Genomic DNA, 24,049 nt, shown 5'->3' with positions numbered 1-24,049 from the left:
TAGACAACACTGTGAGACATAGGGTTTGAATTTTGGCTGGTTCTATGTGTAGCTAGGAGTTGGAGTTGCTGATCCAGTGGGTTCCTTCCAACTCAGGTTATTCTTTAATTCTAAGACAAGTCAATTTCAACAAACACTACTGGATGATTTTGCTGTGCACTGCAGCTCATGTAGCTTGGAAGAAAGCTTCTTCTCCAGCTGACCTACTAAACTGGTCTAGCCCAGATCAGAATAGAACAAAACAAGACCAACGAGGTCAAGACAGCTCTAGCAGGTTTTCAGAGGGAGCAATGTCTGAAGGAAACCCAATTTGGAAGCAGGAGCTTACTCATCTCCCCACAGAAGGCAGCCTTGCCCTCCGGTCATTAGGGCATGATAAACGTGTCATAACCTAAGGGTTATGAGATGACTGGGCTCATCTCAGATAGAGAAGATAACAAGGCATGCAAGAAACTTGAGAATGTGATTTCTGAATACGTGATAAGGAGACAGATGCAACTCTTAGCAGTTGGCACTGTGTTGCACCAGGTTCAGGACAAGAGTTGTTTAAAGCTTTGGAGCTGCCTGGATTTGTGCTATCTTGCTATCTTTGAATCAGACTTGCTGTATTGTGGGTATATCCTTCTTCATTTTAACTTAGTGATGTCACATGAAGACACCTAAATGAAAAGTTATTATCCATGATAATGACATCAGCAGATGCAACACCCATTGATGGAATCATGTTCGCTTCTCTTAGACTTGGATTTCATCCATGGATATTTGATGGTTTGATTCATACATCTTTTAAGACAAACTCTTTTGATTGAATGTCCTCATTGCCAACCTCCATCTGTGATAACCTTGGTTGGGTCATTTAAAGCAGGAAAATGCAGACATAAACTAGATTTCAAAAGGTGAACAACAGTTTATTGTCTTGTTCTATTATTGAGTGTTTCAAAGAATTTTCTTTATTTCAGATATGATCTTGTCCTTTCGCTTTGGCTACTAGAAATATTGCCACTGGCACCAGTTTAGACTGACCTTTTAAGAAGCTGGTTTCAAGCATCAGTGATTGCTTTGTTCAACAGAGGATTTAAAAAAAAACCAAAATGATTTGCAAATTCCTTGCAGATACCCTGTAAAGATCCCAGCAAATCAGGTCATCAAGTTTTTAGCTGTTCTTATTGATGCTTTACGAAATGAGAAGAAATAATAGAACAGAAAAAGCTAGCAAGATCACTGACTGCCTGTCCTGAAGGTGTTGTAAGTTGTATCATATGTAAATGAATCTTTATGACAAGAAGTATTTCAGATTTAAGGCTTCAGAGTCAGGCTGGGCATTAGGAGGCATTTATTTACTGTAAGGGTGGTGAAACACTGGAATAGGTTTTCTAGAGAGGTAATTGATGCCCCATGGCTGTCAGTGTTAAAGAGACACGTTGATCAGGCAGCTGGACTTATGATCTTGGTACATTCCTACTGTCTATTTTCTGTTCTATACTCTTCTATATTCGAGGAACGTTTGGATTTTGTGTTGAGGGACATGGTTTAGTGAGTATTATTGATGATGGTTGGACTGGATGATCTTTAAGGTCTTTTCCAACCTTGGTGATTCTGTGAGCTGTTTATTTCCCCAAAAAACGGAGCGTTCACAACAAGATACTTGTTTTGGTGGAAGACACTCATTGAAATGGGCTGTTTTAATGCAATATGAGGCAGATATCAACAGTGATATGTAGTTTAAGTGGGATCTGCTTTAATGAAAAATACTGAAAAGTTGCAGTGCCATCCTTTTATGTGGATTTCACTCTAATAAGACCGGGTAAGTGAGCTCTGTAGGAGCTCACCTTTATGCCATAACTGCATAAGCTGTCAGGCAACATATGTTTGTTTTGTAAATGAAGAGGAAAGTCAGGTGTGTGTGTGAAATGCAGTCATGCATTGTGGTGCTTGAGTCATTAAGAAATGACATGTTTTCTCTGTTTATTTTTCTATTCTGCAGGTAGTCATGACACTATGACCTACTGCTTGGATAAGAACTCTGCTGTTAGTGGCAATGAATCCAAGCTGGTGAAGTTTTTAAATAAATGTATGCCCTGCATTGTACGCCCTATTATTATGAAGTGGTCCATAACACAGGTAAATGTCTGATGTTCTCAAGCCTGAACACATTTGAATGTCATGCTGAAGTGCAAAGTGTGGTCCGGTTCTCCCATAAGGCAATGAGAGAACAGCCAGCAGCTGTCATGAAGTACCAGTGCTGTGGATACCAGATCTTCGCTTGTAGGGAAAAGTCATTCAGCTTGGACAGGGAGGATTCACAAAGTTGTTGCTTAGAATTGACTGCTAGAAATTCATCTTCCTTACAGTTTTCTTATTGTTATTATTAACGTTTAGTATCACCCTAATCAAAGTAAGTTAGTAGAAGGCTTTTCTTTTCTTGCACTTAACTCAGAAAGCCTTGTCCTTTTTATTGTCACTGTTGTGTGAAGTGCCTGTTTTGCACTGCTTTATTGTGTAAATATTTCAGCGACCTGCAAAGGCAAAAATGTCATTTGAGGGGACTTTAAAGATTAAGAGAATGAAGGTCTGACACTTCACTTAAGGTTTATTTCATTTTTATAAAACAACTGAATTTTAAGCTAGCAGTTATCTCCTGCTGTTCCCCACAAATGTATGCTAAAGATGAAATTGGGGATCATAGTTTAAGTTAGCGCTTTTGAAGATTTTTCTGAAGAACGGACTTTCATGTCATCAAAGAGGCACCAGAAATCTTTTCACTTTCGTTCTTTTTGAAGGAGTAGTTCATTAGTAGTGACTTAAAACTGAATAATTGAGAAGTGGCAATAATTATCCTTAGGCTTCCTTGCTTATCGTTTCTTGAACCATTTTTTTTTTAACTTTGGAGTTCATGCCAATTCAGATACCTCCTCACCTGCCAGTTGCTGGTGGACAAGGTCTTTATGGAGATAAACAAGCTCCATACATCATTACAGTCATTTTCTGGTCGGAGCCCAGCTTGCTGAGTGGGAGGTGACCTGGCAGATGGGGAAGACCTGGCTGCAGGCCTATCCTCTTTAGTGCCAGGTCGTCCCTGCAGGAAGGTGACTCTGTCCCTTGGTATCTGGAGCAGTGACCGAGGCATCCTGCTGCTGGCAGGACCCGCACGTTCCTGGATGGCCCTATGCCAAGCCCCAGCCCTGGCTGTTATGTGTGTCAGCCTGGAGGCCCGTATCTTTCCTATGCAATGGCTGACATCAGCTCTCAACCTGGATGTCAGGTGTGAGATAGCTGTGCTGAGTTGCACTGCTTTGCAAAACATCCTCTTTTTTCAACTTGGAGGCAATAGTTGTGCTGTCTGATTTAGTATGCAAATCCAAGTGACTAATTAGGGGGATTAATCTTTCTAGTTTTCCCAGTCAGTTGGTAGAAAGAAAGAAATTTGTCCAAAGGGCAGTTCACAGCAATTAATCAGTCTGGTGCACTTTCTGGCCACAAAGGTTACATATGACCTACAGCCATACATTTTCTGCACCCCATGTGGAAGCCAGTCTTGGGCATGGATCACTCCTTTGGCTTCTCCAGCCTTGAGGAGACCAAGCAGTGTGGAGGATGATGCTGGCAGCTCCTGTGATCCTCAGCACTTGAAGGCATGTGCAGCTCAGATGGAATTCCCCTCCAGGAGCATAAAGGTGGATGTCTAGAGCTAGGCAGGGTGAACATCCTGCCAGAAGTCTTAATTTCTGTCCCAGCACTAACAAAACCGGTTATTAGGCACAACACCTTGCACTGGTTTCGCTTTAATTGAATCCTATCTGACTTAAATTAGTACAATCTATTTTTTTTTTTCTGAAACCTAATAGTGTTGTCCATGCAAGCAGGTTGAACTGAGACAAAGTAGGATTTCAATGTATTGAATTGATTTGATTATTCTCTCTTAGTGAAAGAGGACCATGATAAATATAGGAGATGTGTCATTTGGGACATGTTGCCCCAAACTCAGCTCTGTAACCTGTCCCGTGTAGCTCTCAAAGCCAGATGGAGATAAATCCAAGACAGAAGAAGGCCTGTTTGTAGGACTTCTGCGAGTTAATTCAAATTTTTAAAGAGACTTTATCCTAAGAAGAGAACAACAGCCAGTACTTTTTTCTATTTTTGTTTTTCCTTCCACTGAGGATGAGTGAGGTCCGTAGAGACAACCATGGTAAAGTCTTTGATCTAATAAAATAAATACAGAGTTTCTGAGGTGCTGATCCTGCAAGATTTGTTCATACAAATAGCCTTGTGAACAGAGATTGCGTATTTATGCGCAGGTTAATGGATCTTTTAACTTTGAGAAGACAACAAATGCAGAGGTCTGAAACTAATCTAGCCTATATCTGGAGTATATTCCACAGGGAAATCAGGATCCTCTTGTTAGATAGTAGAATAATTTCAAGTTATGACTTCGTACCTTACAGTGCCATTTTAAAGAAGAAAGATGTGGAAACGGTAGGGCTAATTTGGTACACCTTTTCCAGTTATCTGATCTAAGGGAACAAACCCCTTTCAAACTCTCAGAACCTTTGTCTTCTGTTTAACTCTCCAGGTGCTAACTGTGACGGAGCAACTTGAGGCCGGAGTTAGATATCTGGATTTTAGGATTGCCCACAAGGCTGGCGATCCATCTATGAATTTGTACTTCGTGCATATGGTATACACAACAGTTACTGTACAGGTATTGTCCTTGTCTTTGGAATGGCTATACACATGGTGCTGCTTATTTTATGCAAAGGCCATCCACATCTGAAAATGCTTCCCCAAGGTTTTCTGAATAGGTTATTTGTTTTCCTAATGGGAGGACTTTGAACTAGAGAAAGTTGGCAGGGCTGGTTACTGAGCTAGTTTCAGCAGTTGTAATTAAGGTTTCAAGGTTGATCAGTTTCTTATCCTCAAACTGGAACTGCTGTGCCTTGTTCTCTACCACCTATGCCCTACCAAGTGCCTTATGTTTCTGGGGTTTATCTTGTGTAGTCCAAGGATGCTATTATCTGGGGCAGTCATATTTCCCCAGTACAGGCAGACATTACTAAAAAGAAAGTATTAAGAGCCTACTAAATCACAGAAGCTTTTTTTTTGGGGGGGGGGGGGGGGGGGGGGGAGGGAATAGGAATAAGTGTTTCACTGCAAGACTCAAGTCTGTGTCCCATTATTAAAGTACTGTCAGATCCTATGAAGACTGTAATGTGAAGTTGCTCTTTTGCCTGTGCTATCTCACTGTGGACCGGTTTACGTTGTCTTTGCATTTGGTGAAATTCGTATAGCCAGGCACAGGGGAGTGCACAGCCAGCTAAAGCAGCTTTTGTTTGTAGTCTGACTGGCTAAGCCTTGGTTTCATATTTATCATTTGAACCTTTTATGTCATGATGATTGGCACGTTCAAGGGGATAGTTAGATGTAGTGCCTGTCTACTCTGCTAATTATGTGTGATCTCCAAGAAGTTGTCATTGCCTGTAACAAATGGGGAAAACAGATCCTGTCGTGTTTAAGCAAGCACAGAGTTTTCCTTATTTTCCAGTTTGCCACCAACATTGTGTTTGTCCTTGAAGAAGATTGGGAAGATGAGTTTACTGATAATCTGCCTGTAAGGAGATTGATGGGTATTACCAAAATACAAAGCTATTAAATGTAGTGTGCTAGGCCCACAGCCAGAGTAAATCAGCACAAACCTGCAGAAAGTAGGTTTTTCTGGCTTTTCTCTCTGAAGCACCTTGTGGGCTACCAGATGTTCATACTCTGAAAACCTACATGGATTTTTTTATTACAGTGGTTGTGGTTTTATCCAGCTGTCAATGGTTTCATTAATGGAAAAGTTTTATTTCCTTTTCTCTGCGTAGCATGATTTTCTAAGTTGCCTTGACTCTCTCTTATAGGATATTCTGTGGGAAGTATTAAAGTGGTTGGAAACTCATCCTCAGGAAGTTGTTATCTTGGCCTGCAGGAATTTTGATGGATTAACCAAGAAACTTCACTGTCATCTTATTAAGTGTATTAAACAGATTTTCCAGTGTAAATTGTGTCCAAGAAATGTAAGTATGAGATCTTTCTCTGTTTCTTTTAAGGGATGATGTATTACAATGTGTTGTGGTTTTTAACCCTGCAGGTGCCTGAGCACCATACAGTCATTTGCTCACTCCCCCCTTCCCAGTGGGATGGGGAAGAAAATATGGAAAAAAGAAAAGTAGAACTCGGTTGAGATAAAGCTATTTACTAAGACAGAGAAAAGGGAAAAGACAATAGTTATGAATATCTGTATCTATCTATATGTGAATGTATATAACAAGTGATGCACAAGCAGTTGCTCGCCACTCCCCTGACCAACAGCCAGCTGGCTCCCTGAGCACCGAAAGAGAGATAAACTTTTTCCCCCTTCAAAACTCCTTCCACATGATGTCATATGGTATGGAATATCCTTTTGGCCAGTTCAAGTCAGCTGTCCTAATTCTGTCTCCTCCAAGCTCCTTGGACCTTTCTGAGAAAATGGCCTTGGTTCTATGCAACACTGCTTGGCGGTAACTATCAACATTGGTGTATTATCAACATTGTTTTTCTTCTAGAATCAAAATCATAGCATCATACCAGACCCTCTGAAGAAAACAATTCCATCCCAGCTGAAACTAAGACACAGTGAAGTGTTTGGTTGAGAGTTTTATCTTCTGCTTTTCTTGTGTTTTTCTCCTAGCAAAAGTAGCATTTACTGCATCAGGGATAGGTCTTTATCTAATAAATTTGAGTAGATAAAGCATAGTGTGGAGGAGGGAATTAAATTTGACTGTCACATGTGTAGATTTGTAGGACCATAGTAGGGATACAGCTGCTATCTGCTAGTCTGCCAGATTTTTGTGAGTAAGTGTTGTTATAAATGAAGTTCAGACTATGGCAAGGGCTTTCAGTTTTAGATGGAGATGACTACATTCTTCTATTGACAGAATTCAGACGAATGCCTTTTCTTCCTTTTCAGCAATGATTATAAGTCATTTGGTGGTATTTATAGCATCAGAATAATATAACTTAGGTGGAAGTGAACTCTGGAATTCAACCCCACCTGGCAGACCAGACCTACTTCAAAGCCGTGTTGGGCCATATCCTGTCCATTCTTGGATAGCTCTGCAGGTAGAGATTCCTTAGCCTTTCTAGGCAGCTTGATCCAGTTTGACCACTCTCGCAGTAAACTTGTTTGTCGTATATCTAATCAGAATTTTTTCTGTGGCACCTTGTGAGTGTTCACTTTCATTCTTTTGGCATGCATTTCTGAGGAGCGGCTGCCTCTGTTTTTTTCTACAGCCACCCATCAGGTATTTGCAGACAATAGTGAGATCTGTCCATATTCATCTTCAGGCTGAACAGACTCAGCTCTTAGCCTGTATTTGAATTTCCAGCCCCTGCTCACCTTGGTTGCATGCTGCTGGATTCACTTCAGCACATCTGAGTCTTTTTTTGTACTGGGAAAGCTCCAGCTGGACACAGTGGACTCGCACATGGGTCCCCAATCTGTCCTGGTGTGTGGGATTACTCCATCCAGGCTCAGGACACTGCATTTGCCTTTACTGAGCTTCATGAGATTTCTGCCAGAGGTGGCAGGTGAGAAGGGAGAAAGTAGATCAGTCCAAATCAGGAGCTCTCTGCTACAGCTGCCATCAGGATACAAGTTGGTGCAGGGGTTTCTGTGCATCATAGTCCACTTGGGAATGTGCTGACACCAGCAGCTGCCTTCAGAGAGGGGCCACAGTAGTGGCCTTGGCTTTCCTTCCTCCACTTTAGCTAGAGCTGACCTTCCAGGCAGCCTAATAAGCTTTCAGTCACCCAAACCTCTAGAAAAGCTTTAATTTTAATAATTGGAAATTATTTGACTGCTACATTTTAGAAGCCGAGATTTTTAGCTTCCTCTCTTGACAAGGTGTGGGAGCTTTTAGCAGTTAAACAATTAACATTTCAAAGATGCGCAGGCACAGAGGGTTTTCTCTGGAGATGTGAGGGTGCAGGATAATGATGACCCTGTTTGCGATTTGAATTAATCCTTTGAAGCTGGTGGATCAGTAAGGGCTGAGTATTACCATTTCAAAGCATCTTGTATGGCAGAGTTAAAATAGAACAATTCTCAGCAAAATTAGTGGTTTCTGATAATTCAGGCCTCAACAGAATAACGGAGGACCTGAGTGAAAACGTTTTATTGTTTTCTCATGTATCTTGAGTGTGTAAGTTGTGGCTGAGCAGAGCAAGACTGGAGAGGATGACCAAATTTGTTTTCAGACGCATGGCCAGTTCCAAAACAAAAAGAAGTGATTAATTGCAAGAGGGACAAGTTGTTGCTGGTAGTCTGTTGAAGGAAGGTGATAGTCTGAGGTCATGTCACTGAAGAAGAAAAGCAAATGGGAAAAAAAAAAAAGAAAAAGGAGAAAAGCAACAAAAAGTAAATGGTATCCTGGTCTCCATGAGAAGAGGGGTGGCCAACAGGAACGGGAAGGTGATTGTCCCTCTCTACTCTGCCGTCGTGAAGCCTCATCTGGAGTACTGCATCCAGGCCTGGAGCCCCCAGTACAAGAAAGACAGGGAGCTGTTGGAGACAGTCCAGAGGAGAGCCACAAAGATGATCAGGGGACTGCAGCACCTCCTCTGCGAAGACAGGCTGAGGGAGCTGGGCTTGTTCAGCCTGGAGAGAAGAAGGCTGTGGGGTGACCTCATTGCAGCCTTTCAGTACCCAAAGGGAGCCTACAAACAGGAGGAGAGTCAACTCTTTGAAAGGGTAGATAACAGCAGGACAAGGGGAAATGGTTTTAAGTTGAAGGAGGGGAGATTGAGGTTGGATGTCAGGGGGAAGTTCTGTACAGAGAGAGTGGTGAGGTGCTGGAACAGGCTGCCCATAGAGGTTGTGGATGCCCCGTCCCTGGAGGTGTTCAAGGCCAGGTTGGATGGGGCCCTGGGCAGCCTGGTCTAGTATTGAATGTGGAGGTTGGTGGCCCTGCATGTGGCAGGAGGGTTGGAGATTCATGATCCTTGAGGTCCCTTCCAACCCAGGCCATTCTGTGATTCTGTGATTCTAAGAAAAAGAATGTTTCTATGTTGCCTCCAGCGGGAGGGATAATGGGCAGAGGAGATGGGTGAAGGCAAGTATTGCCCTCCTCCAGGAATGCTTTTCATCTCCAGAGGGTGTGTGACCAGCACAGTGGATCCTGCCATTTCTGTAGGTGACACTTTTGCACGTTAGGTGGCTGAGGAACCTTTTCAGAATCACAAATTCAGATTTAACATCACATAGCCTCATACTTGCTCACTTGTTTTAAAATCATCTAATGTCTACTGTCTTTCAAGACTGCAGCTCTGGTGTCAAATGAAACTAAGTGTCAAAGCACTTATGAAGCTGTAAATAGAGATCTGTAGTACTGGCACAGACCACAGTGTGACAACATTATATTGTGTTTAAAATTGTAACTGCCTTTGATTTGAATTATTTGAGTTTAAAGATCCTTTGTCAGATTTCTACAGTTTCATCTCTGCATTGTTGGCAAAATAAGCACCTGTGCTCATATGTTACATTTCTGGTGATGTTTTTCTCTTTTCTTTCTTTCTTTTTTTTTTTTTTTTTTAAAGAGGTTTGAGCTTTAGAAAGGCAGCTGCAGTAAAGCATAGGCCTCTGTCAATCACAGATTTTGTAGCTCATTTTGTTGTTTATGTCTTAATTTTGAGGTATTTTTCTGATTTAACTGGAGCTCACACTCTCTTTCATGGATGAAGCAAGAGGGATTTCTATGTTCATTCTGGCTCTCTTCAAAGATTTGCATTAAAATGTTTCCACTTTGGTCTTTATTTTAAGTGAGAAGTTAATTGTAACATCATGAAGCTACCATTTCCACTTGATAAGCAACACAGCAAAAACCCAAAATGTCTGTTAAAATACTGGGTTTGCAAATAAATAAATGAATAAATAAAACTGGTGTCCAATCAACTCTGTCCAGTGACAACTTTTGGGGACTGGAAAATTTAATTTCATACTGAAACATTTAAATTAAACAGACCTGTGTCAGACAATCTGGTTTTCTTCCAAGAGTTTTTCCTTCTCTCAATTCAGAATGACTGAGGTTTCCCAATTTCCAAAACTTTTCCCCTTACAGAAGTCAGATCAACATCTAAGATTTGTATTTTCTTACTGAGTCTGAACAGTTGAGTTCTCACGAATGGCTTTGGCGATAAACTTGGATCTGTGTGGCAGTGCTGCTCTAACCATTCCTGTTTCATTGTGTGTTTTTCTGTAGATGGCTGTAGGCCTTTGTCCTCCTAGCTCCTCTTGCAGAATGGGTGATGCACTCAAAAAAAAGCTCAGCTTGCAACCCATCCAACAGCTTGTCTGGATGTACATTTAGCAGCATTATTTGAACCAAATCTGTGCCTCGCTATCAAGGCAACTTTGCACATTGATATCTGAACTTCAGGGGTGCTGATGTTGTTGGCTCGTAGCTCCTGCTGACTTCAACCCGGACTTAACTTCCCTTAGGTGGTTCCGACTCTGCGGACCATGTGGCAGCATGGCTACCAGGTTATAGTCTCGTATGAAGAAGATCTGGAAGTGCTGAAGCACTGTGAGCTGTGGCCTGCAATCCCATACTGGTGGGGAAACAAAACTACCACTCGTGCTCTCATCCAGTTTCTAGAAGCCATGAAGCGGATGGGCCGTCCAGGTACCCACACGGGGCTACTTGAAGCAAACCAGGGGCACGTACAGTAGTGCAAACCACATAGAAATAGTTGACTGGCAGTTTGTAGCATTGAGGGATAGAAGGCTGTTGTGTGTGCTGCATGCTCTAGGCACTTCCACGTTGCTGAGTGCTCTTGCCCACCCATGGGTGAGTGCAACATTGCACATTGTATTACCTGGTTGTGTAAACATGTGCACAAGTGTATGTATATACGCAAGCTGTACCACTGCAGCAGCTCCTTCATCTATGGGATCGTGTGGAAAAGAGCACAAGCCCTTTCCCCTCATTGCAGGGCAGCCAGCTGGCTGTCAATGCCTTGTCACACATAAGAGACTACTGTCTGAGCCCAGTACTTGCTGGCTTTTACTTCTTTGGACAGCTCTAAGGATGAGGAAAAAGCAGTATGGCACACAATAGCATAAAGGAAGACAGCCCCTGAAACAGTTCTAGGTCTGTGAAACAATACGGAAAGATTCTTAAGCATGTGAATGATTCCCAGTGAACCAGACCTTGAGTGTATGCAATGCTGAGCAGTCTCTGCTCTCCTCAGAGGAGTATTTAATGTGTCACTTTTCAATATTTTGTTTCAGAAACATTCTTCGTTGCGGGGATTAACCTCACCGAAAATTTAAGGTACATTCTTGTACACCCATTCGGATCACTGAAGACAATGACACTCCGGAGTCTTCCATGCTTGAAAATCTGGGTGAGGAAGCAGTATCCAGGACCACAGAAAGAATGTATTAACATCATTGCTGGAGACTTCATAGGAAATGACGATTTTGTCAGAGATGTAATAGAACTTAACGCCAAAATTAATCCTCAGTTACACTGTCCCAGCAAAGGGTCTGGAACAAAGAGCATTTCATTTGCAGCTCTTTAAAAAATCTTTGAAAAGCTGAAAGGACTTTGTGTGCATTTAATATTTCCTGGTTTAAACATCCCAGACTACACAAAGATCTGGTTAACTTAAACCAGGGATTTTTAAAAGCTCATTAAGAAAAGCTCTCTCAAAATCATCAGGCTTTCAAAGTCTTTCCTTGAAAAAGGAGAGCAGGAAGATCTTGTTGAAATCATTATAGAAATGTGGAATAGGCATAATTTACTTGGGAGGTGCTTAGATCCTGTAGCAGCTGAAAATATTGAAAGTCTCAAGAACTATTTAATATATGAGCAAGAAGTAGAAATGTCACTAACTGCACAAATAATTCTGTGATTTTATTTTCTTTCTGCACATACTTGCAACCCCAATTATCAGTATTTTATCAGTGTGAAACTAACTTGCTGTTTTCATGGTTTGTATTGAATATACAAGTGAGCAATTGAAAAAAATTTTTTTAACCTATCAAAGATACTGATATTCTTACATGCCACAATCTTTATATGTATATCAATCTGGAGATCTAGTATTAGCTGTATCATGTGCTGAATATCAGTTGTGAACCATTTCACCAGCATGGTAGTCACAACATTCCTACTATTTTTAAGAGATGTGTAACAGAACACTTTGTTCTTGTTATCATCGATGCCAGTTCTGCCACAGCCAGACCCATGGACAGTTTTGTCTGCTGCAGTAAAATGTTTTTATTTTAGGAGCTGCAAAAACACCTCTTACATTAGAAATTAGTTTCATATGTGTCTGCTTGAACTTAGACTGCTCTAAAAATACAGATCATTGGATCATCATGCTTATGTGAGGTTTCATGACTGATCTTCCTTTATTTACATATTTTTGTAGTACTATAGTTTTTTCCTCTTGATAAGTATTCTTTACTTGCTTAAACACTGTTTTATGTAAATTAATTCTATTTTTCTAATTTTTAAATGAACTGTGCAATAACAGATGATCATGAAGGTAAGAGAAAGGACAAAGATCAGGGCTAACACAAAAGAGGCATTGTATAAAGTTACTATGCAGCGTCATCACCATACCTCACTTTTTATATGCACTTTACACATAGAAATTGAGTTGAAGTGTCTGGCAAGATGTTGTGTTTGCAGTAGGTAGCTGCCTAACTTCCAAATGGATTGCTACTTGATACCAGATCAAAGTTACCTTTCACTTCTAGGGATGAAAGGCAAAGATGCTACCTCTTCATGCAGTCTCCCACAATTGCAGACTATGTAGGAGTGAAAACCAAACATTCCACTTAGTTAGAAGACTTTCTAAATGCTTATTTACAGTTGTTATTTACAGCTGTTTATGCTTGATCTCACTTGTGTTTACTTCATATAGAGCAGTCATTCAGTTTGGTTTTTTAAATAGCCTCCACATGCACGAAGTGCTGTTCTAACTCAGAATGTTTTTCTGCCTATCTTTTGTACCTTTCAAGTGTCTTGTCTCTTTACCTAATAAATCTTTTTTTGTGTGCTAAAGACTGAAATACAGTTTTGTTTCTCCTTTCAGTAATACTGACATTTTTTCTGTAAGAATTGACACAGTAGTGGGTATTGTGGATGAAGATGTTCACAGCTCACTTTTCACTTTATTACTTGCTTAAATATACACATCAGTGTTGTTTCTGCTTCACTGCAGTAATAAATGGCATTTATTTAAGTAAATATTCAAGCAGAATACGTGGAAATATCTCTATTATTTATATACAGGCAACAGTGTTTTCTTCAGTAACTTTCATTTTTTGATGACCAAGGGACACCTTGTCTGTAACAAATATTTTATTCTGAAAAATGGGATTAAAGTCTTTATGTGATGTAGTATTTTCCTGAAGGTTAACTTAGATGCCATCCTGTGATTCCACATTTGAGGTTCAGAGTCAATAACTATTCCAACATAAAAATTACTGCTATTCTTGCTCTTGCTGCCAGAATGAAGCTCAAAGCTGTTGTTTTCAAACAAAAGTTTTCTGAATCACTGTCCATTTCTACAATGTGTCGAAAGCATCAGCTGGTTAAGAAATAAACTCTCCAGCATCCAGGCCACTAGCTTAATTCCAGTCTTCTTAAAGAGATCAGTGTCTTTTTTGACAGAAGGATTTCATGCTACAAAAATCTTACTGCTAGGAAAGAGGTTTCTGTATCTGCCAAAAGCAGAGTCGCTGATGATCACCTTCACCCTGGCTGTACCATCATCAGGCATGACGTCCACGTCCTGAACCGTTGATTCTTTATAGAGCCAACTGTAAAGATGAGTGTGTATTAGCATCTTAAAGGTATCCTGTAGTGCACAAAATGTGATCTTTGTTTTTGGTCTACGTGTTCCAATCTAAGTAATTCAACGCCATAAAAGATGAAGTTCCTCACTTAACTTTTCATTTGCTACTTGCTGTTTGGAAATAAAATACAGTATTTACATAAATGTTTCAGATCTCTGGTTTGGATTTTTTCCCCAGAAATCTGGCTCCAGGACCAGGTGGAATGGTCTTTCAAAAAGTTACCTTACTGTACAAACACAGTATCTGCCGTGGCTACTTTCAATAAGCTATCAAACAATTATCACAACAGTTCTTAAAGAAAATTAAAATCAGTGTGGTATGTTTTGGCAAATTTAAGACCTGTAAGACTGAGTTTCATATCTGTCCTTCTTAAGTCTCAAGTCCTTAAAACTCAAAATTGTTTACCTTAGCTGAGGTCCCTGTAAGTTGACTGTAATTGTCAGAATCTTCTTTCCCGTTGCTTTCAGAATTTTTTTTTCTATTTCTTCTTTCAGCTCTTCTAAACCATGCCCATGTAGAGCAGAAACAGCTAAAGCATTTTCTTCAGTGGGTTCATAGCTGAAAAGTAATAATTATCCACAAGTTTTTAAGTCAAGATTAGACTGTGAAAATATTCCAAGCACAGACAATTTAGCTGTGTTACGTCACACATCTCTACAGAGACTGCTTCTTGTATGACACAAGTGATTTCTTTTGAAATTTAAGGATAATAAATTAACTTTTAAGACCATGGCTACATCTGTAAAGACTGAAAAACTTGTATATGTAAAGATGGAAAAACATGTATTCAGAAGTGTGTATTCTCTTCTAGAATTGAGAAGCATCCAGAACATAAGAAATGTTTAAGTACATGTGACATCTCTTGCTTACCTTTCTATCAAATCCACTTTGTTATGAACTTCTACCATTGATTCCAGCAAATGGCTTGGAAGATTAAGATTCTTCAGAACTGATAAAACGCTTGCTTTCTGGAGGATGGTTTCAGGATGAGTAATATCCCTCACATGAACTATCAGATCCTAGCAAGCATCAATATACAGAAGTTACTTAATGGAACATTTCAGTTACTGGGTTGTAGAGATTTCATACTATTTTTGCATTTGTTTTATACAAGCTACTTTTCTATCCACTAGAAAATATTCTGTCAGGTTAACACTATAAAATGAACTATCAGAATGCTATTAAATCAATACTTTCCTTATCCATAGCTCTTGAGATACTGCTACTGGTGATTCACTTAGGAAGTTTTATATAAAAGTTACCAGTTTCAAGAACATATACGATTAGAGATGTCACAAATTTAAGGCAAACCACGATAAAAACCAAGAAAACTCAATATTTGCATTCAAAATATTTCAGCATTTTTGCTCCAGACACTGTCTCAAACTTTAGAAAACAATAATGAAACATAAATTTATTGCTTTTCACCTAACACATGAAAAAACAAAAGTGACAGCTGCAGTTAGCTTTTGAAATTCCTGTTATTACACACTCCAATCCCCAGAATTACTCGGCTGGGCATCCAATTACCACTGAATTTCTTTATTTTTGAGGATACAAGCTTTGTTTATATCTCTGTCCTCGGAGAGTAGAATAGTTCAGTTGGAAGAGACATACAAATAAAACCTAGTCCAATGCCCTGACCACTTCAGGACTTGCCAAAAGTAAAAGCATGTTATTAAGGACATCAGATACAAAGAACAGCATGCCAGTTAAGTTCCCCCTTTCTGACGGGGCAAAGATTACCTAAAAGAAAACTGATTTAATTTTTAATGTTTGTAGTCAACTACTTACTGAGTAAGCAACTTCTTCTAATGTAGCTGAAAAGGACTCGACCAGATTATGTGGAAGATCAGTCAGAAAACCAATAGTGTCAACATATATGACTGCCATATGTGAGGGCAGATAGCCAGCATGAGCAGTAATATCAAGAGTAGCAAACAGCTGATTTCGGGGTTGAATTCCTGCTTCCCCTGTCAAGGCTTTGATCAATGTAGTTTTCCCTAATTAAAATAAAACCAAAACAAAAAGAGAAAATTTTAATGACTTCAAGTAAAATTTTAATTTGCAAGATTCAGGTGAGTTTTATGGTGTAACATATCCTTTTGTATCTAGTTCGCTAGTTTAAGTCAAGTCTAACCTATGACTTGTTATCTATATTGTGTCATGAAATCCAAGATAATCTTAACTTTTTAAAACTTGGAGCTGGATTTAAGAACACATCTGAGGGTTCTGCTGTGAAATCATGAGATGATCACAGACTGAACAGATCTGCACTGATCTACCTACATCTTACCTCTAAGACTACCTAAAGAATCATGCCAGTGACAACACTTCAAAACTCCTCTGTACTTCTGTTCTGAAATTAAACAATTTAATATTTCCTTGTTAAATCCAATAACCACCAGAAGCACTAATAATATATGTTTTAATTAGTTTTATGCTTTTAGTAGGTGTTCTGTCATGAACAAAAGACTAGAACTGGACTTAACTTTTCATGAATATTTCACAGAATTTCCAGTCATTATCTAGAATACATATGGAATACTTTAGCTAAAAGTACTTCCATTATGTGTGCAAAGTTCTACCACAGATGTTTTGTTGAATCTTCATTTTTAAAAGTAGCTTAAAAGTGTCAGTGTAACAGATTATAAAATTAGTGCAAGGTAAGTTTCTTTTTAATAAAGATGTTGAATAATAAAATGAAGTAGTTTTAAAATAATATAAACCGAAAAAGTGTCTAGTCCAATGTCAATTTATGCCTTGCGTATGAGTTGTAAACTATTAGAAAAAAAAAACCAAAAAACCAAAAAAAACCTACAAAAAAAGCGCTTTGACTTTACTTACATTATCTTAAAAGTATTTCTTTAAATACTACACATTAATCAATTAAAAGCTACAGTGTCTCTTAAATTTCTCAGATTAGCTGCCCACCTCTCCTGAATTTACCTAGTGACCTGTACTGTTCTCTACCATAACAGAGTCATAGAATCAGAATCACTAAGGTTGGAAAAGACCTCCAAGAGCATCCAGTCCAACTGGCCACCTATCACCAGTATTTCCCCACTAAGCCATGTCCCTCAGTACAATATCTAAATGTTTCTTGAACACCTTGGGCAGTGATTCCATCACCTCCCTGGGTAGCCCATTCCAGCGCCTGACCACACTTTTGGAGAAGAAGCTTTTCCTCTCGTCCGACCTGAATCTCCCCTGGCTCAACTTAAGGCCATTCCTTCTATCTCCTCTTAGTTAATAGGATAAGAGGCCAACTCCCACCTCACCACAATCTCCCTTCATGTAATTATAGAGAGCAATAAGGTCTCTCCTGAGCATCCTCTTCTCCAGACTGAACAATCCCAGCTCCCTCAGCCGCTCCCCATAAGACCTGTGCTCCAGACCCCTCACAGCTTTCTTACTCTTCTCTGAACATGCTCCAGGTCCTCAATGCCTTTCTTGCAGTGAGGAGCCCAACAACAGGACACTAGCAATAGTCTTCAACACTAAACGTAAAATCCTTTCACACAATAGGAATTAGGAATTTCTCCAGAACCTGTCCGCAGAAACATCTTACTGTAACAAACATTATCTGCTTTTCTAATTATAACCTAACTGACATACACTCATTACACAATCTAAAACTTACTTAAAATACAAAGCCTATTTATACTAAAATCAGATTCTGGCTAGACATTCTTATTAAAAATTAGACAAGGTAAGCTTTTGTGCTACAATTTTGCTTTTGCTTACCACAATTAGTATAGCCCATTACTGAGATAATTGGAAACTCGCGTTTTCTGCGCTGAGTTCTGAGCAAAGATCTTTTTCTTCTTAGTTTCTCCAAGGCATTCCTAATTTTAAGTTCTTTTTCTCTCAAGAGACGATTCTGTGTCTCCATGAAAGTTTCACCTGAAAAATACGTAAGAGTAACTGGCAGAACAGTCTAAAACAGAACAGTAAATAAGAGTTGGACATCTGGAAAGGGAGTGAGTTGCCACTAGAGGATATGACGTTATAAATAAGCAACTAAAACTATGTACTCTTGCCAAACATAGAATCAGAGTGATAAATATTTATTAAAACATACACTAAGAACTTTAGAATAACCATGTACGCTTATGAATGTTCTCCTGTGGTAACAAATAATTTGCCCATGGCCACTTATTGAGCTTTACTGACCATAATAAAGCTTTATTATGGTCACAATTAAGGTTACTTTCCTCACAAATCTTTTGTACGTTCACTTAAGTAAGATGCAGAACACAAACTGCCTTTCCTCCCAGCCTCCCCCAGTAAAATAAGATGTAATTAATTATGTTAATTATGGAGAAAAAAGAATCCTCTAATTCATGAAAATATTTCCACTTTACCTGAGCCCATGATGTATCTTGATCCACCTCTCTGCTGATCTAGATGAGACACTTCAGTTTTTAGATTTGACCTGGCAGTGCAGTAATAATTAATTACAAGTGGACTACTTTAATAAAGCTATCTTAAAAATGGCTAGCAAATACGTAGCACTATAAACATTCTAACAGTACAGATGAAAACACTAGAAGAAATAGGTGTAACTAAAGACTGCTCATGGGGAAAAACTGCCTGGTGAAAAAATCCATTATTTCTGGCTCCCCAGCTGTGGTTTGAAAAACGATGCATCTCAGTAAATTATACTGGTTGTTCTGAAATTTCAGAAAGCCAAAGATGACTGATACATCCATGCAACTCACACCAGCTTCCATATACAGATGTTTCTAATTCGTAAATAAAATTCAGTGCCTTTAATATTTCTTGTTTATAGCTTTCCTCATTATAACTATTCATTTTATATAGGAAATACATCTATCCTAATTTGTATAGAATCTTGCAATCCATTTTCCACATTAGAAAGAACCAGGAACTTTCAAGCAGAAATATATTTTGTAACATTATTTACTCAACACTCTGTACTGTACAAGTTTGAGGCAATTACATTAAAGCAAATATTTCAATGTTCATAGAATCATAGAATGGCCTGGGTTGAAAAGGACCACAAGGATTATCTAGTTTCAACCCCCTGCTATGGGCAAGGTCTCCAACTACCAGAACAAGTTGCCCAGAGCCACATCCAGCCTGGCCTTGAATGCCTCCAGGGATGGGGCATCCACAGCCTCCTTGGGCAACCTGTTCCAGAGCATATGCTCCTGGCAACGATTGAGAATAGGATGCAACAACCAAAACAGCATCATTTTTCTTTACAGTACAGTACTATACTGTTAGTGTAAAAACATTGTCACAAAATACAGAAATATCAGTATGTACTTTGGACAACTTGAGGTACCTGAGGAGTGGAATTTCAGCCAACGCAATCTGGAGTTTTGCTTCCTTAGTTCTTGCATTACAACGAAAAATATGAAGCACAACTGTGTATCTGTCAAAGACTTTCACACCCCAGGCATCTTCCAGTTCTTTCTTTAGCCATGTAAAACAAAACAAACTAGACGTTTTCTGCCCAATAACAGAATATCAGTAAATCACTTAGTACACAGGATTACGGTTAGCCGGACTCAGAGGATTCTCTTTAAATGGATGGATAATGATTATGAGCACCCCAAACCAAAATTTTGATAGGGCAGAAAGAAAGATGAGTTTAGAAGGTAGAACTTTACATGCAGGTCCAATTAATTCAACAAGAATCCTTTTATTGCCTTGAATAGATTCTGAAAACAGGTCTTACAGGACATCTCACAGCATTAAATAATGAAAAATCTCAGTGGTTAAGCCCTTACAAAAAAATAATTACTAAAAGCTCATATGGCAAAAGATATGGATAACAAAGAAAAAGCAGAACAGTTACTGATATTAAAAAAAAATATATATATACATATATATATATATATATATATATATATATATATATATAGGCAGGGAGGAAGCCAGGACAATTATTGCATGACCAGCCTTCCCTGAAGTACTAAACCCCTCACCACAAACTGCCCAAATTCAGAAAAAGAGAGTTAAAGTACTTAAAGTATGCAGCAGTTTCCCATCACCATCTCTAAAATCCAGAATGATCTGTAAGTGTTTGATCCAGAATGACCTGAGTGTTTGATTCTCATATACTTTCTTGAATTAATACCCCATCAAATTGCACTTAGATCTAGATTTGAGAACAGATTTTTAGTAAATCTTATACTAAAAAGACAAACTCGGAATTATGGAATAAAAAGTAGATGGTAACCTTTGTGAAACATTTTCAATTTCTGTTTCATCAGTAAATTGAAGTGCTCAAGATAACTGTCTCTTAAAGGTATCTATCTGTACTCATTTTACAATCCAGGGAATGTATTCAAAATTATCTGCGAAGGATTAATGTTTGCTTACAGTGTTTGTATTATTTTACACCCTGGATGACACTGTACATGCAAAAAAAGCTAGTAAGTATTTATTTTACTTTGCCTAAGTATTTTAAAGAGCATTAGGGTTCATCTGCCAATTATTTTACTACCACAATGTTAAAAAAAAAAAAGTAAAAAAAAGCTGAACAGCTAAGCATGCTTCTCCCCCCAAGCAATCTATCCATTTACAATACATTTTCTTTTTAAGAATCATCAGGAATTAAAGTTCAAATATATAAAAAATTGAAATACAGGCTCGCTTTGAATTTATAGCTCACATTCAATTTATAGCTCACATACAATACAGCAACCGTAGCACTACAGAAAAGAGATCCAACATCTACAGAGGTACAGGAACTAGTGCATGCATCTAATCCAAAACCTTGACATTTCTTCACAAGAGCAGTGTTTTCACCCCAATTTTGTATAAAAGACTTTTTTTGTATAAAAGTAACTTTTCCAACGTTTTACATGGAGCCCGTGGCAGAAGTTGGAGCAAAGTCTAAATGGCCATTAGGCTGCAGGAAAGTTTCATGCATGATGGCTGTATGAAATACCCTTAAATCATCTGGAGAAACATAACAGGAATTAAGCTTGCTTTTGACAAAATTCAGTCCAGCTGGCTGCATTTATCATCATTTGCAAGTTCAGAGCCAGAATTGACCCTACTGGTATCACCAGCATCTTCCAAATAACACTGTGCAAAGAATATGATTTGATACTATATTTAATTACCTTTGTTACTGAAGATATTCTTTCCACATTCAAGAAGACAGCTGTCACGTGGGGTAATTTTTTAATCTTTTCTAGAAGATGGATTGCCAATACAAAATGCAGAGTTAAAGGTCGATTCTCTTTTTGAAATATACAGAATATAAAACCACTTTGCACTGAGCACAGAGCTCGTAAAACACCAAATGACATCATACTCCTTGACCACAGAACAGTCGTACTTGCACTGATTTCACACTATGTCAAAAACAGCTGCCCTTCTCACTTATGCCAATCACTTCAACATAGAGATTAAGTTGCCAGACATATTTTCAAATAAGTGTGAGTATAAGTATAAGTATGAGTCAATTCTATTTGGTGTTGCTTTTGTTACCTTTTAAAAACACCACTTTGATTTGTTAGCAAAGCTATTGGATGGATTACAAAACTCCTCTACTCTTCCTCAGTGTTTATACCTATCCTCAAATAGTTCAGCTATAGAAGGTTTCCTCTGACAAAGATGCAGTGCTGAAAAATCTCAGTTCTTACCTGTCAAAGCCTCAAAGTTTCCTTTGCCAAAAATGAACTTCTTGTCAGGATTTTTGGTAGGAATAATTATTTTATCTAAAATTGTCCAGTTCTGAAGGGTATCTACAAGAGCAACGGCTTCAGCAACCTGTAATTCAGCTTTAGAAACACACACACAGAAAAAGGAAAAAAAAAAGATTGAAACCTATCAGTTGCTTAAATTTCCAGTAACTACAAGACGTGCAGGAACAGGGAAAGATTGTAGTCAACACCTAAATTCTACTAATTTAACTATTTCAAACAGCAGCATAAGGAGCTGTTTAAACTCATAGTTTGATGTAATTTTACTACACAAAAGCATCTTGCTGCCACTGTAAATTATTTTTATGGTTCTTGATTTTGAAGAATTTTGGATTTTATAATCAAGAAAGCCTTTTGCCTAAACAGTGTGCTTTAGTCTTAAAAACTAAGACGAGTAATTGGGTTTAAAATAAACTTACTTCAGACGAGCACAAAAATATGTGATTAATTCCTTGCTCTTTTGTAGCAATATGTAAAGAATTATTAATACTGCAACTTTGCTGTCTTAGTTTCAGCTGGGATGGAATTGTTTTCTTCAGAGGGTTTGGTATGATACTGTAATTTTGATTCTAGAAGAAAAACAATGTTGACAACACTGATGTTTGTAGGTGCTGCTAAGCCGTGTTGTATACAGCAAAGGCCACTCTCAGCAAAGGGCTTAAGGAGCTGGGGGGAAAAAAACTAGGACAGCTGACTTAAACTGGCCAAAGGGATATTCCATACCATATGACATCATGTGGAAGGAGTTTTGAAGGGGGGAAAAGTTCATCTCACTCTGTTCTGCTTTTTGGTGGGCTAGCTGGGCATTGGTCAGGGAGTGGTGAGCAACTGCTTGTGCAGCACTTATTATATACATTCGTATATACATACATTTATGAATGTATAAATACGTATATACATGATCATATCTGTTATCCTTTCTTCTGGCTTAGTAAATAGTTTTATCTCAACCCATGAATTCTACTTTTGTTCTTTCCAGATTCTCTTCCCCATCTCACTTGGAAGGGGGGGATTGAGTGAGAGACAGCGGGGTGCTCAGCCACCTGCAGGGTTAAACCACAATTGCTGGTGTGTTAGCAACAACGTTTCCTCCTAGAACTGCAACATAGCATCATACCAAACACTCTGAGGGTAACAACTAAGATACCCAACGCTAACTCCACTGGCACTTGTTCATGTAAATATCTACACTGATTTCTGACGTGCTAAGGGCACAGATTTCAATCTTGTTCATTTTAAATATCTCCGGTGCAAAGCCCTGTACAAAATAACATGGGCTACAAGGGTCTATCAAGAGCAGTAGATTCAGCTGCTATTATTCTGTACAACTGGACCGAAAGGTGCCTTTATATGAAGGCCACTCCAAAAGTAATGCTTTCTATTTAATGAAGTTGGCCCATGACGTCAGAAGCAGATGTTAATGGTATGGCAGTTGAAGTTGGACCTTCACACCAGTGTTCCATTACATATGGTTGCTGTATGACAGATGGCAGCAGAGGGACAACCTGACACAATAGCGTCTAACATGGAAGTGCAGATGAAACAAATGTGTGTCGCTGAATTCCTCCATGCTGAAAAAAATGGCACCCACTGACAGTCATCAATGCATGCTGAGCATTTATGGAGAGCAAGCAGTGGACATGAGCACAGTGATGCAGCAGGTGGTGCATTTCAGCAGTGGCATGAGAGATGTGAAAGATAAGCCACATTCCAGATGGCCATGCACATCCGTCTCCTTCACTGGTGCAGATTTTTTTGCTCGCAGCATGCAGGCTCCTGAACAGGGCCACTAGGGATAGGGACTACAGCTACACCAGGTTGTGCAGAGCCCCGTCCAGCCTGACTTTGGGCATCTCCAGGGACGGGGCACCCAGCACATCTCCGTGCGACTCGTGTTCCTAAGCGCACAAAACCACTCCTTCACTACCCCGATAACTTGCCTAAGGCCGCTCGTTCCCTGCTCTGCCCTGCTGACAGAGCGCAGCCCGAATGGCTACAAGCCCTTCCCGCCTGCCCCAACCCCACAGGAGCATCGGGAAGGCTGCAGACGCCGCCTTCCGCCCGCCCGTCGCTCCCACCCACCCGTGGTGAGCAGCGGCTTCTTCGGGCCCCACCTCACCGCCGGCTGCACCACAGCCACGCGGTGCGCTCCGAGCTGCGGCCCGAGCGGCGGGGGGCCGAGCAGCTCCTCCAGCTCTGCGTCATCTTCTTCGTCCTCCTCCTCTTCCTCATCTTCATCGTCGTCATTATCATTATCATCATCCCCGCTGGCACCCGCTCCTCCCTTCCACCGCCCACTGCCGCCCGCCCGCCCGTCCGGAGACCGCTGAGGAGCGCACAGGCGGAGGGCAGCGGCGGCGGCAGAGCCGAGCGAGCGGCTGTACGGCGGTTTCAGGGGGCGGCGGGCCGCGCTCAGCGCCCGGCGGCAGCGCAGCAGCAGCAGCGGCGCCCGCGAGAGGCGGCCGGGCCCCAT

General features: G+C 39.8%; 2 protein-coding genes across 9 annotated transcripts in view; one reads left to right on the top strand and one right to left on the bottom strand.

The window, feature by feature from the left end:
* The window catches only part of PLCXD1 (phosphatidylinositol specific phospholipase C X domain containing 1), a 25,748-nt gene extending 11,720 nt beyond the window's left edge, over positions 1 to 14,028 (top strand). For 5 of the 8 annotated variants that reach the window (XM_042809879.1, XM_042809878.1, XM_042809881.1 and 2 more), the window contains exons 3-7: positions 1,985 to 2,121; positions 4,571 to 4,699; positions 5,895 to 6,050; positions 10,511 to 10,694; positions 11,303 to 14,028. In XM_042809879.1, coding sequence (XP_042665813.1) covers positions 1,985 to 2,121; positions 4,571 to 4,699; positions 5,895 to 6,050; positions 10,511 to 10,694; positions 11,303 to 11,595 — 899 coding nt within the window. In that variant the 3' untranslated portion in view covers positions 11,596 to 14,028. Of the gene's footprint in view, positions 1 to 1,113; positions 1,246 to 1,984; positions 2,122 to 4,570; positions 4,700 to 5,894; positions 6,051 to 10,510; positions 10,695 to 11,302 lie in introns of all 8 variants that reach the window. The other 3 variants (XM_042809883.1, XM_042809885.1, XM_042809884.1) reach the window with 2 other exon arrangements.
* On the bottom strand, positions 13,167 to 24,049 carry GTPBP6 (GTP binding protein 6 (putative)). The gene is made up of 10 exons (XM_042809876.1): positions 23,659 to 24,049; positions 21,517 to 21,654; positions 20,992 to 21,062; positions 19,200 to 19,330; positions 18,253 to 18,323; positions 17,633 to 17,791; positions 15,680 to 15,888; positions 14,756 to 14,904; positions 14,291 to 14,443; positions 13,167 to 13,849 (listed from the first exon to the last, which is right to left on the bottom strand). The coding sequence occupies exons 1-10, from the start codon at positions 24,047 to 24,049 to the stop codon at positions 13,708 to 13,710; spliced, it is 1,614 nt and encodes a 537-aa protein (XP_042665810.1). The 3' UTR covers positions 13,167 to 13,707.

This window comes from Centrocercus urophasianus, unplaced genomic scaffold (genome assembly GCF_019232065.1).
Source record: "Centrocercus urophasianus isolate 14NV4802_14NV808 unplaced genomic scaffold, USGS_Curo_1.0 seq_12, whole genome shotgun sequence".
NCBI lineage: Eukaryota > Metazoa > Chordata > Aves > Galliformes > Phasianidae > Centrocercus > Centrocercus urophasianus.
Note: the sequence above shows the minus strand (reverse complement) of the source record. Positions and strands in the feature narration are given on the sequence as shown.